This window comes from Apus apus, chromosome 5 (genome assembly GCF_020740795.1).
Source record: "Apus apus isolate bApuApu2 chromosome 5, bApuApu2.pri.cur, whole genome shotgun sequence".
Taxonomy (NCBI): Eukaryota; Metazoa; Chordata; class Aves; order Apodiformes; family Apodidae; genus Apus; species Apus apus.
This window is the reverse complement of record NC_067286.1, coordinates 28534061-28547789: the sequence shown is the minus strand read 5'-3', so window position 1 is coordinate 28547789 and position 13729 is coordinate 28534061. Positions and strand designations below refer to the sequence as shown.

Genomic DNA, 13729 nt, shown 5'->3' with positions numbered 1-13729 from the left:
AGCTAATAACAAAGGTCCTTCAGGCAGCACTAGTTATTATTCTGGTGGAAAAGGCTGAGTCAAGAATGTCAGAAGACACAAAGGACAATAGGAACCACGGGGATAAGAGTAGCTATGCAATGCATTCCCACCAGTAAGGAACAGGAATCAACTCACACAAACTCCACTGCAGCTGAACTAGTCCCAAGCTGAGCTAACGCCAACGTCCACACCACCAGCCTTCATTTGCAGTCAATGTACTTTAACAATTGATGATGCCAGGACACCTTATTGTGGGAAGAAGAGCTGTATTGATGAGCCAGACAGAAGAAAAGTTGGTTTCAGATCAAGAATCCAGATCACTCCAGCAGAAAAGTTAATCTGAGTACCCAAAGCATTGAGCTGTTACCCCCTTCTAAGGGTGTAGGCACTTTCAGACTTCCTTGCAGGACACAACTCTGGAGTGTCCTGGAGTGATTCAGACAAATAGGTCACCCAGGAGCACAAGAATGTACCAAAGTCCAGCTAGTCCAACATCATGTCTCACAGGACTTGGTAATGGGTGAGAAAGAACTTTAGACATGAAAAGAGTAAATGTTTCCTAACATGTTTTACCAGCTTTCAATAGTCAGATGTCAAAGGACTTCCCAAGTGGTAGTTAAATCTAGATGCGCACATTTGGTATAGAACCAGCAGATCTATCCTCCAAGAGGTTGTCTAACCCTTTGTGAACCTAGTGATAGTTTTGGGTCCTGCAACATCCTGTTACAATACATTTCATGCATGGGGAATGTTGGGGGTGGGAGGTGTCATGATGCAGGTGAACAAAACCAAAACGCAATTAAATAGAACAACAACAACAACAAAAAATACCCCTTTCTTTTGTTGAATATGCTTGTATGTCATGGGTGTTCCATGCTCTCATGCACTTGTCTTGTTTAACCACAGCTGAGATCAGGGATAATAGTCTCAAAGATCCACTCACAACAATCCCTGCACCAGTAGTCAAATTTACTTCCCTTGAGCAAGTTCCTTTCAGACATTTAAAGTCAGAGTGGGTGTAATAAGTGTATTGAAGTACTTGTCCTCATTGGGCTCAAGTCCCGCTTCTCCTTTTTACTTCCTATCTCTAAAGAAGTTTGCACCATACCACCTTCTGCTGGATGTGCAAAGGACTCATGTTTCCACAGCTGGGCCCACTTCCATGTTGCCCAAGAGCTCCACAACTCCAACATAAATGGCAGAGAGCAAATAGGAAACTTTCCTTAAATCGCACAATGTCAATTGAGAATGAAAACTTTGTATGTCTAACCCAAGACAAGAGACGTATCTCTCCAGTCCCTTCTGGTTTGCCATTTCTATTATCAGACTTGTCTACACTTTTGCTGTAGATCTTAGAAGAAGATTATTTTCTAGAATGAATAGTTTTTACTCCATCATAGGTTCGAGTCATGGATAGACTTCTTTTATAGTTTTAACTACATTTCTGTTAACAACTGTAATCCAGCCCCCCATGCAGTCCCTCCATCCAAGCTGAGCTGAACTGAAGGTGAAGGTCTTCAGCAGGAAAAACAGAATTTTATAGCTAAAGGTCTCTCTCTAAGGTGGACACAAACACTCATGTCATGCTGCCATGAAGCACATTTAGATCTGAAGCCTCCTTGTCACCCATACTTGGATATCTATTATACCTAACACAGTATGATTCCTAGATCCAAGTCATGATATAAGTAGAACTGCTTAGGATGAGACCAAAAAAAAAGAACTACTAAAATTACATTGCTGCCTATTAATTTCTTGGAAACAATGTTATTAAAGCAATAACATGTTAAAAGCTGAAAAACAAAATCCATAAAATAGAATGCAGTTTCCAATGACCTGCACTCATACAACTTCAACTCTGCCTGCAGGCAAAATGAACACATTAACTGAATCAGACATTTTTACCATAGTTTTCTCCTTTAAAAACTCTTTATGAACCCTTTAGGCTTGCTAACATTTGTAGAAGCAGTGCACAAAGCCAGAGCTGTGCCACGACGACACAGTAGCTAAAAAAAAAAAATAAAAAAATCAAGACTGCTTGGCATAGTATTCAGAGTGCCTTCATTTGCTAGTCTTACACTGTCATTTTGACTTACATTGGTACTTTTGTTGTTGTGTTGTGCAATCTTACTCTTTGCTTGACCTGATTTTAACAGATTATTTTTAATAACTAAAATACATCTTCTGCAATCAAGTAAGATACTATCATATAAATAACTAAATGAATGAGTCATTAGACTTGTCTGACAACCAGCACATGACAGTGTCTTCTGATACACAACCACTACATCAATAAAGAGGCTATAAATTTAACACACTTTTTATGAATGGAAAAATAAGCTATAAGATTTGTAACAGCACATCCAAATATATACCAGCAGAAAATTGCAAACATCTGGAACAAATCAGTCTTCAAGTCCAAGTGGTCAAAACAAGCAAGTGGAAAAAAGTACTATTTCTCTCAAAGTATTACTTAACACTGGCAATGCAAGCAATTCTTCTCACAGTTCAGAAAACATTTTTAAAAGATAATATTTACAAAAATTCAAACACCTGAAATCAGAGGGAGAAACAATAAACCAAGCTAAAACAAGATTTGCAACCTTTTAAGTAGCCCTGAATTTCTAAAAGGAAAAAAATGAGACAATTTTAGGTAATCGATCTTAAGAACAAAGTATCATACCAAGCATTAAACCTGGAAACAGGTATGTCGCATCAGCACATCTCAACACAGACCAGTTCTTCATGACTTAGCTTCTAAATTTTGGCAGTTTTGTTTTAATTCTAAAATAACTGAGTTCCTATCCAGAGGTGGATTCACACAGAAGTCTTATGGATGCACTGCCTACAGCTCCAGATCCTACTGCTAGATCACTACATCAGAACTTCAGTCTACACTGAAGACAAAAAAACAAGAGAAACGTACAAAGCAGATTTCTTCCTTTAACTACAGCCTGTAAGAGAAAATTGAGAGGAATAATCTGCACCACAGCACTGCGTTGAGCCCAGAGTTTGTATCTCTGCAGAGCTTCTCACAATCACTCCCAGAAAGTCAGTGCATGAATGTAAATTGAATGAATGCATCTGGCTTACCTCAGCAACTCAAGGGCAACAGGCTATAAAGAAGATCTGGAAACTACAGTCTTTTGCCCCAGGAGAAACTTTTTTGTTGATATTCCCAAATATTTCTTGCTACCAAGTAAGAAAATCACAATTAAAAACCTGTTTCTGATAGACTAATTTAAGGTTGGAAGGAACCTCAGGAGGTCATTACTACCTCCTAGCTTTTAGAGGCCTCCAAAGAGGGAAGATTTTGATCACAAGCAGGTGCTCAAGAAGAATCAAGGCTGACTTATGTCCAAGCAGCTGTAGTTTCATACCCTAGTTTTTCCCCTATACCTTTTTTTCTGCATTACTTCCCATGGAAAATGTCATTTATGCCATCACTTGAGTCTTCCACGTATAACTTATATTCCATAATCAAATTACACAGACATATTTGATAGATAAGTAAACACCCCTAAACCATAAATTTCCTTGAAGTTCCATACAAATAAACAGTGGAGTAGAAAAGAAAGACTCTAATAGCCTTTCTGAGGAAAAAGCTTCTCTCTTGTATGCTCCACACAGCCACCAACATACAGTGCTAAGCTGAGCACTCACACCTCTAGTTGCTAGCCAGTGAGCATCCTGGCTGCTGCACGATAGCATATACACGGCTTTACCCCAAAGATGTGGATGAGCACTGGATAATGGGAGGCAGTTACCTCAGAAATTAGACTCATTAGTTCTACTGCTCAAAGAGTTACTTATTACTATGTAAACATTTTATGGTAGATTGGAAGAGTCTTCTCGAAATACCAGTGGTTTCTAAGATTGCATATGTTATACCAGTAGTTACAATTTGGTATTCAGAAGTTATTAATCACTGACCCAGCAAACACTTAAATATATTTATCATTACTGTCCTCAGTAATCTATACTTCAGCCAAGTTGTCAGTGGACATCAGCATTTTCAGGATCGGAGTTCCGCAGAGCCTCAAGCCCAAATGGAGTGACCTGACAGCAGATGCAGGGAGGGCAAAATTAAGGAGAGGACAGACACACTGAGGATTTAAGGTTAGTTTCCTACACTTCTCCTCAGCTTCAGCTACTCTTGGTCTTACTCCCCATGCTGGGTGCAGGCCTGGCTCAACCAAAGAAGAGCATGTCTATTAAGGGGTGTTTTCCGAATTTTTTTGTACCTGCTTATTTGCCTTCACTGCAGTAGCACCAATGGGTTTGGCTGAGATTTATTCTGTTAGGCTCTGCATACACCCATGAAAATAGTGTCCCTGAACTGAATCTCTTTCAGATCAAAGTTATCTGGTTCCTTCCCACAGCTCTGCCAAAGGAATTCAGGGACAGGAGCTTCATGGCTCCTGTACAGAACCTAACAGACTGAGTCTCAAGAGGACCTACAGGTCCCTGCAACGAAGGGTGCAGACTGTCCATGTCTGAAGCTCGTATCTAGCTATTATAGGGCTCTTACCTGAAAGAGACAAAGAGATAACAGTTAAATCCTGCTTAACAACCCTACCCAAAGAGAAAGACCTTATTTCAAAAGTTTTACGACAGTGGTGGAAAAAACATAAGAGGATGAGAGGTAATTCAATTTTAGTAGGCTCCTCCCTAACCCAAGAAGCAATATTGATTGAAATATTGCTATTTCCTGATAATTTACCTTTGTAAATGACAGCTATGTTACACAAAACTTCTGAAAGCAGGAGTAAGACTAGAAAGCCCAGTAACCTGTTTGCTAGCTGAAAAACTACTTTTGTAAGAACTCAGAACTAGCATAGGCCAAGGTAAGCACAGCTGCTGTAGAAATAACACAAATTTAAGAGTGTCATCTAACACTTTAAGATAAGAGTAAACAATGAAGCAGAAGTCATTACTCTGTATCCAAAGTACCTTTCAAGTTCTCCATGGATGTTAATTTGGCCACACAGCTACCAGTTACCACCCCAGTGTCACAGCTGAGGCAGCAGAGACCACACCCAGGTGAAGAGACTTGCCCAGAAGACATTAAGTCACTGAGTGAGCTCATGCTATTCATCTTTCTCAATACTAAGGGTAACTGGATTACCTGTGTGAACATTGCTGCATACCACTGTCTTTGTTAAAAGAGGCATTTACAAACTTAAGTGTATTATAGTTCCACTCTTCCTAGGAAATAGTCACTCCAGTTATGAGATGGATTGAGAGCTGGCTGTGTGATAGAACTGCATTATGATGAAGGTGTAAGATCAGTTCCAGGGAAAAGTAGTATTTGTAAGTGCTTGTGTTCAAATTAGCTAGGAGTCAGCCTGAGACTGTTAATGGAGCTGTGCATTTGTTAAATAGATGACTCCTTTCCCATCACCTAAAAATACTCTTAAAAAATACTGGTATATGTCCAGTGGAAGAAGAACACTAACAAATAACTGCTAAGTAATTTTTACTTTGTTCCAAGGACAGAAAAAACAGTGCACTTTAGTGCAGTAGAGGGAACTTCAAAACTGGTAACAGACTGGGATGGGAGGTATACTGAAAAATAACAAAGTAATAAGAGAAAAATTCCTCAAGTGTAGGACAGCAAACTCCCAAAAATACTTTGGCAAGAAAAGCTCTTTGAAGCACAGAGGAGGAAAACTCATCAATAGTACAGCAACAGTGATGAGACACAGAAATTACATATCCTGGTCCGACAGATCACACCGTCCTAAAAAACTTGGATCCTTCTACTCTTCTTCCTCCTCTACATCCATGGCAAACACACCAGCTGTGACTCTTCAGTTTACAGAATACAGACTAAAATTCCTAGAAACGTACAGCTGACTATGCTACCCTAAAGCACAAACCAAAAACATTCCCCCAACAGCAAATCAAGCAAGAATGTCATGGGAACTAACACTATTTGCTATACAAATGCTTTTCTACTACAGTGGCCAGCAATCAGACTTAGAGATTGTGATCGTCTCTTAGGAGAGAAGACATCATTAGTGTGCACTGACTGACAATGAATACTTGACTAGGAAAAAGCATTCCTAGTGACTCTCCATTCCCTCACCCCTAGACTTTGGCCAGCCAGACTCAGAGCAGTAGGTAATGAGGAAAAATTGTGGTGCTTTCATCAGCTTTACAGTGGGAGAAAAGTGAAGCAGCTAGCACCCCTAAAGAGTTATCACTCTGTGCCTGTAACTTTTTAACAACAGGGGACAGAGGAGAACACTGTTAGAGGCTGGTTATTTAGTGATTGTATAAAATGGCCTGCATTTAAATAAGAGATACAGCTCATTCTGCATCATCCAAAGTGACTGCAAAGCATTATATAGATCCTGCTCAGTATTACTGAGGGAAAGAGCTTCATTCTTTAGGTGTCTAACTCCGTTAGTAGGAATAAAAAGAACTCAAGGAATGGGGCCTACTGGCAAAACTCAAAGACCCTGCTAACTGAAGAAAGGAAGCTCATAGTGAGTATGTTGGGGGAGACCTAGTAATAAATGTATGCTCCTTTCTCCCACATAGAATTATGCTGCTGGGGCTATTATTTTTATTTCTAGTTAGTAGAAAAACTTTCTTCCTGTCTTCTTGGTAAGGCAGGATACAAAGTCAATACCTTTCATTTTTCTTTACAACCCAGAAATCCCAATTTCTTGTGGCAGCTATTTCTGGTCAAAGATCAGTGAACCCTTAAGACAAACTAGTAACAATCAAACATGTCTTCTATCTTCTGGGGTCCAGGAAAAGTCTCTACTTCTATAAAATATATGCACCAAGTTCTTAATTAGGGCTTTGGACAAAATGTTATCATAGAAGCCATTAGTGACACCACAACCAAATTCTGATCCTGTGGGGAGAACTCTCAACATCTGTTCCCCAAGAAAAATATATCAAGTTGTTATGTGTTGTTAAGCATTTCTTCTCCCTTACTTCAGAAGTAGCAATAAATAGAGTTCACTGTACAACTGATACACAACTCTCAAGAGCTCTGTTGCAAAGGTCTTGTATAAAGACAAAGCAAAAATGGAAAATGTTTCAGAAACTACATAAAAATAAGTACAAAAGACAAAGACAAGATATAGACCAGTGGAAAAGTTCAAGAGACAGTGAGACAGTATCAAGACTTGAAACAACTCTCCTAACCTGAGTCATGTTTTTACTATTGTATTTGGCTGTGTTTTTCTTAATAGATTCATGAGCATTGAGGAGTTTTAAACAAGATTAATGAATTGATTCTTTAAGTTCTTAAGGGAAGTGCCTCCTGTGTGCAAGGAGCAGCACTAGTGACAGCACAATGATGCTTGTCTGTAACTTGCTTAAGTTTCAAACAAGAAAGGAAAGCTGACATCTTGACAGAGCAGATCAAGAAGATTCAGTTGGAGGATTTACACACACACAATAAGAAGGCACACTGTTTGCATATAACAGGGCTAAGAGGAGATGTGGAAGATGTAATGAGCAGTGGCAAGACCAAAGCAATTGACTGAGGAAGCAATCTCCACTATCATTTTGGGTAGAGATGAGCAAGGAAGACAGACTATGTCAGAGCCAATTAACAAACAGATGCTGCAATTATAAAGAACAACTTGATTGAAGTCTCAGCATTATTTATGCAATATATAAGGCCAAAAAGTTTAATACTGCATAAAGAGAAACTACACTCAGCTTGAGAAAACAGACCTAGAATGGTGTCTAAACTGCAGGTGATGCCTATTTGCAAAATGTGGACAAGATTTGTTTTCTGACAGTACAAATCAGTATTGCCTTATGAGGGCACATACTCCTGGAGTAAAGAAAGGAGAATTTGTGGTGTAGGTCAAGATGGATGGAGACTAACTCACGAGTCACAAAGCATTGTACTGTGTGGTATGTCAGACAGCTGGGGTTGGTCTCCACAAGGAACAGCCTTTCTCTCTGGTTCTTCTACAGACTTGTAGTGCAAACTTGGATTTAACCTTTAACAGCATTTTCTTAACATGAGATAATGAATCTCTTTTTGGGATGCTCAGATACAGTACTGTTATGAGGAACATGAGACAAGCCTGTCTTACACAGATATGAATGTAAAACTACCATCCATTCTCTACAAAGAATTGCTTCATGAACACTGGTTTAAAACAGGACCTCTCCCGACTAAGTGGATCCAAAACAAGCACAACAAGTCCTCAGCTTTATGAGCTTATGGCTATGTCTGCAAAACACAGAAAGTTTCAAACCAGCTCTGAGCAGGCCAGCACAGCTGTGCGCCATGGCAGAAAGACAATTATGCAGATCCCAGAATTATCATAGCTGTATCAGTGCAGTGCTGCGCCCAAGCTGAGAATGTCCACCTCTCAGCTAAACTAATTTTCTCTGGCACAACTCCTTATGGATTAATCTACATTGCTTCTGGATCTGGAACTAGCTCAGTCATTGCTTATGCATGATAAATGTCCTTCAGTTTCAGAGCTGTCACCTCCAGAAAACCAACAGGAACAATAAGATGAGACTTAGCCACTTGAGCTTAACAACTCTAAATTCCAAAGGAAACTATGAAAGAAAACCCTTTGACTTGTGTTCCCATGTCAATGAACTACTTTCAAGTTAGAGGTTTATAAACACACATACATCCATGAGTACTAGTATCTCAATCCATCAAGTCGGCTCAACAGCATAAGTCGTTCTAATTAATTACGTAGGACTAGCATTTAACATTGCTATGGCAGAATCTACCACCAATAGCAAATCAGTAGTTTCCTCTCTTATTTCCTAACTAATGAAACAATCTTCAAGTTCCAAAGGTCAGAAAACAGACTGTTAGAAATAGCTGGACTCCACAATGCTGATAAAATCCTTCTCCTGTCTGTTCGAGTTTAAAAAGCCACACACTCTCTAATCCTGAATCTCCACATTTTAAGTTATTACTGTTTTGGCATTTTTTGACAAAAAGTTGGTTTAAATAACAAATATTCTGAGGATTTCTCCCCAGTTGATCAGCAGTAATCTTGCTAATGACAAGCACATAAGACTGAGGATCACTTTCTTAAAGTTTAATTGGCTGTTCACTATTATCAAGAGCAAAAGATTCTACAGAAGATGTCTTCAGAGCTAGCTAGTCATCTGACAGTCCTCCCTAAATAAAGGTTGGCACATTCACTAGCAGGAACGTGACTATAATAGCAGGCACTCTTTAATATCCCGCTACCAGAAAATATTTTAATTGAAAACTCTCAAACTGCTTTGTGACTGGCTGTGAGATGTCACGTAAACATTCAGCTATGAGGAAAAGATCACTCCAGATGGAAGAGCTCCGACTCAACATCATCATGAAGAAGCAAGATCATTTTGTGAGAGCTTTTTCAACTCTATTCTGATCAAATTGCTATGATCTGATAAAGGACCACTGCTGTCCCAGTAAGAAAGTGGGCTTTATTGCCCATGACATTTACATAGCAATGCACTTGCTTGCAAAAGGCTGCTGTAAGTCTGCCTTGATAAGGCTTAGAGATTCACAAGTATAACAATAAATTAAACTGGTACAACCACACACAGCCACAGCTTGTGAGCACCCTCCCAGGACAGCCCTGTTCTAAGGCATTTCAGAGCTTGCTCTAGTGGCTAGATGAAGATTATTCAAAAAGTCTGTATCTTCAAGAAATAGTTGCATCTGCCACGCATTACAAGGAAATGGGTGTGTGGTTAGGAGAGGCATACAAACTTAGGACTGCCACTACACTTGGAACTCAATCAGTTAAAGCCACAGTGTCTTCCATAGTGTGTTTTCTATGCCAGTGCATCGCAAAGACTGCCATCCTTTCCTCTCTTTCCCCTCCAAAAGCCATGAGAATTTGTCAGTCAGTATACCTGAACTGACCAAAATGTGACCCCAAGTACCGATAATATACTACAATTACAATGTACGTATACAGATATATACACTTTTCCGTAGTATAGATACACGACACTTAAGACATTTCCTTGCAATGTATGGCAGACACATTCTTACTATGATGAATGAAAAGAACTAATCTACCAACAATCCAACTACCATCACAATTCTTTTGACTACTGGTAGCATGAATATGTTAAATTACAGCAATCAGATCTTGAGTCTTCAGGTGACCACACACTTTCTTTCACTGTCTCCTGAATGAGGTTTAACATGAAGGATACAAACTGGAAGCCAGAAGACTAAGCTGAATTTTTAGTTGTGTAACTAACCTGCTCTGTGACTTCTGCATATTGCTGTTTTCACACTAGTAAATTGTTTATGCACGACAAATGTAAGGGTCAACAAAAGAGTCAATTAACTGCATACATTGAATGCTAGGCATTCTAAAACAATGCCTCCTCAGAGATTGTTCCTAGTCAACTAGTATTTCTACCACTATTACCAGAAGACCTGATCCAAATTGAGGTCCAATTTTGCCCTCTTTCAGCAAAAGGCTAACATGAAAAATATTTGTGACAAGCAATATAGCTTAATCATGGGGTCTGTATGCTTTGAGATGGCACACTTGGGACCCTTATTTCTACTGTATCCTATTGCTAAACACTAGATTGATTTACTGATGTTAAAGGAGGATAGCAGGGCACTGTAGTCTTACATGAGCCTACTCCTAGTCATAAGGTAAGATCTTGGCTGCCAGCACTCTCATTTGCAGGATATCTACTGCAAATCTCTCAGCTCAGTTTTGTTCAGGAATGATCAGCATCCTACACGGAGAGTGCTATCTTAGTTGTGTGTGTTTCAGTACAGAGTTAATTCTTTCACCAGCTCCACTTCCCATGCCTCTCAGAGAAGGCTCTTGCCCCACACAGGGTTTTAATGAACCTGATCTTTTGAGGAACTCACAAGCAAGACCACTCCAAAGCACTGTGTCTTTTTGGCCCATGATACTCACTTAGTGCCACATAGCAGGCTATCCTCATTTTGCTACTGTTGCTGCCAGATAAACTTCAAATATTAATCATGCATCACAGCAGCCTGCTAGACTAAGATAGAAATTAAAGGATCTTGGCCGTTCAAACAAGCCACAGCAGTTCTTACCTGAATTTCCTCAGTTTCATCCACCAAGAGGAAACTCACAACTTTCTCTGTCATCTTCCTTCTCTTGGTCTCCTCATCCATTCCCTCCTCCTCTTCCTGCTCTTGGGCTTTGCCAGCATGGTACACAGTGACAGGGTGCTTCCTTCTGTTCCCCCCAGCATGTGTCCTCTTCTGACACTCCACGCAGAGGTTGATTTTGCACACCTGGCACCTCACTGCTGCTATCTGCCTTGAGCCCGTCATGCTGGCGTGCATTATGTTCCCATTGGCACCTTTGCAGGAGTCACAGTAGGGGACATGGCCGGGTTTTATACGGGTCCGTTCGTGGTTCCGTAATCTTTCTGACTGATGCAGCTCTTCTTCACAACGTTGGCACTGTAGGCTCCTGCACTCGTCACATTCAAAGATTGCCTCATCTGTCCCACTGCAAACATAGCTTTCCTGGCACAGGAGTGTCGTGTTCTGTCCTTTCTCTGCAGTTTGTGTGTGGGCACTCATCTTCAGATTTCTTTAAAGCACTATTTTTCCCTCCTGCTTCTGTTCTGAACAACGATACGTGTCAGAGTCAGTTGCAAACTCAGTATTTTCTCAGGGGAAAGAAACATAACAAGAATTCTGTCCGCACTTGATTTTTAATAATCAATAGATGTCTCTGTAAGATTCACACACTGACCTGCCTCCCAGTCTTGTTATGCACAAGGCGAAGGCTTCTTTCTCCAAAACAAACTTGAAGAAAGTGGCTGGTTTCACGTGTTTTGATACTCAAGTGCTGGTACACGTTCCTTCTCTGCTTAGCTGCGCAGCGTATTTTCAGCATGAGAAGAAGCACCCAGCCTGGTCTGTACTTCAGCAGACAGGGCAAGTCCTTCCCTGAAGCAGAGAACGGAGGGTGACAGCGGGTGACACAGAGACAAAAAAAGGCATTAGAAATGCAGAAGTGCATATACATTTACAGACACACAGAAGACCGTGTCAACACTAGAAAATTCTCTGCTTTCGCTCCCCAGCCAAGCTCCTCCTTCAGAGTTCACAGTATTTATCTGCCGGGAATTTCCTGATGTGCTTCGCCAGATAAACAAAAACCCGCTCTCTTTGTGCGCTCCTGCTAACAACGCTGCACGGCGACCGGCAGCGTTGGGCGACCCTCTCCCACCCAAGCTGCCCGAGCGGGCCCCCGGGACCAGCGCCCGCTACGGGCGGGCCGCGCACCCAGCCAGCCGCCTTTGTCTCGACCTGCCAGCGCCGGGCTGCGCGGGGCCCCGGCCCTGCCCGCCCGCAGCGGCCCTCGCCCGCCTCCCCTCCCTCCCAGCCCGCACGGTCGCGCCCGCTGCGGGCTGACCCCGCCGCCCTGCTCTCCCCGGCCGGTTGGGCGGCCCCGGCGGCCCGGGGCAGGGGCGGCGGCCCGGGGCAGGGGCAGCGGCCCCGGGAGAGCCCTGCCCCGCGGCACCCGCGCCCGGGCCGGGCGGGGGAGGGGGAGGGCGGGCGCCCCCCGCCGCGTTACGTAACGCCGGTGCCAGCGCCCCGCACCTACCTGGGGCTGCGCCCGGCGCCGGCTGGTGCGGCGCGGCGGCCCGGGGGGCAGCGCGGAGCCGCCGGCGCCCTCCCGCCGAGCCGCGGCAGCGCGCAGGGAGCTGCGGCGGCGCCGGGAACAAAGGCGGCGCGGCACCGGGCGCCGCGAGCCGGGCTATTGTTTACAAGCCGGCGGCCACCTTTCTTCCCCTTCCTCCCGCCAGCAGCCGGTGACTAAGGAGTCGGGTCCCGGCCGCCGTTTCCTCCTCCTCCTCCTCCCCCCCGCCCGCCCCCACCGCGCACGGGGGGGTGTCCCGGTCCTCCTCCCCCAGGGGCCGGGGCGGCGAGCCCACCATGCAGGCGAGGCGGCTGGGAGCGCCGGGCCGGGCAGGGCAGGGCAGGGCAGGACCCGCGCCCCCGCCGCCCTCCGCCCGCTCCCCTCCTTGTCAGCCGGGATCAGCTGATCGCAGGGAACTCCAGGGTTATTTTCTGACCGCGGGGACGGGAAGGCGGCGGGCAGGAGGCGGGGCCGCCCTGGCACGCCGGGAGTTGTAGTCCGGGGTCCCGCCGCTGCGTCCGGAGAGCTGCCCGGGGACTGCCCCGTCGGGCCCGCGGCGGGCCTGCCGGGAGCTGCAGGTCCCGGGGCGGGACGGGGCGGCGAGGCCGCCATGTCGCTGGCGGGGCGGGCCGGGGCGGGCGCTCGGCGGGACGGGCGGCCGAGGGCGTCCCGGGGCAGCCGCGGTGCTCCTGGCCCGGTCGCCGTCCCCAGGGGTTTTCTTGCCCTGTGGCTTTACTTTCGCCCCGTGCGGGCGGGTTCATGGTGGTGCCGGCTGGCCCTGCCGGGCTGAGGGCGGGCGGAGCTACGGGCCACCCTGCTCCCAGGAGTGTCAGTAGCCCCCAGCAGGTGTTTCAGGGATGAAGTCCATAGCGAAGCTCTTTCCTTCCATCTGGAAGGTCTGGCAAGTAAGCGGGCCTTGGTGTCCGCGGGGGGAGGGCAGGGCGGCTGGCCCGCCCGTGCCACCGGTGGCGGAGCGGAGACGCCAGTCGCCACCATTCCCGCCCTTTCTCCTTCCTCCTGACGGCAGCTACAGCCCATGGCTGAACGGCCGCCATTTACTTAGCCGAAAGAGAACACAGATCTGAAAA

The 13729-nt window shown here is 44.4% G+C and overlaps 1 protein-coding gene across 3 annotated transcripts in view; it reads right to left on the bottom strand.

Moving 5' to 3' along the window:
- The window catches only part of ZFYVE1 (zinc finger FYVE-type containing 1), a 30816-nt gene extending 17773 nt beyond the window's left edge, over window positions 1-13043 (bottom strand). Inside the window, exons 1-3 of one of the 3 annotated variants that reach the window (XM_051621042.1) lie at window positions 12606-12851; window positions 11748-11944; window positions 11075-11616 (exon numbers count right to left, since the gene is read on the bottom strand). In XM_051621042.1, coding sequence (XP_051477002.1) covers window positions 11075-11572 — 498 coding nt within the window. In that variant the 5' untranslated portion in view covers window positions 11573-11616; window positions 11748-11944; window positions 12606-12851. Of the gene's footprint in view, window positions 1-11074; window positions 11945-12605; window positions 12854-12936 lie in introns of those variants that run through there. The other 2 variants (XM_051621041.1, XM_051621043.1) reach the window with 2 other exon arrangements.
- Window positions 13044-13729: the final 686 nt, after the last annotated feature.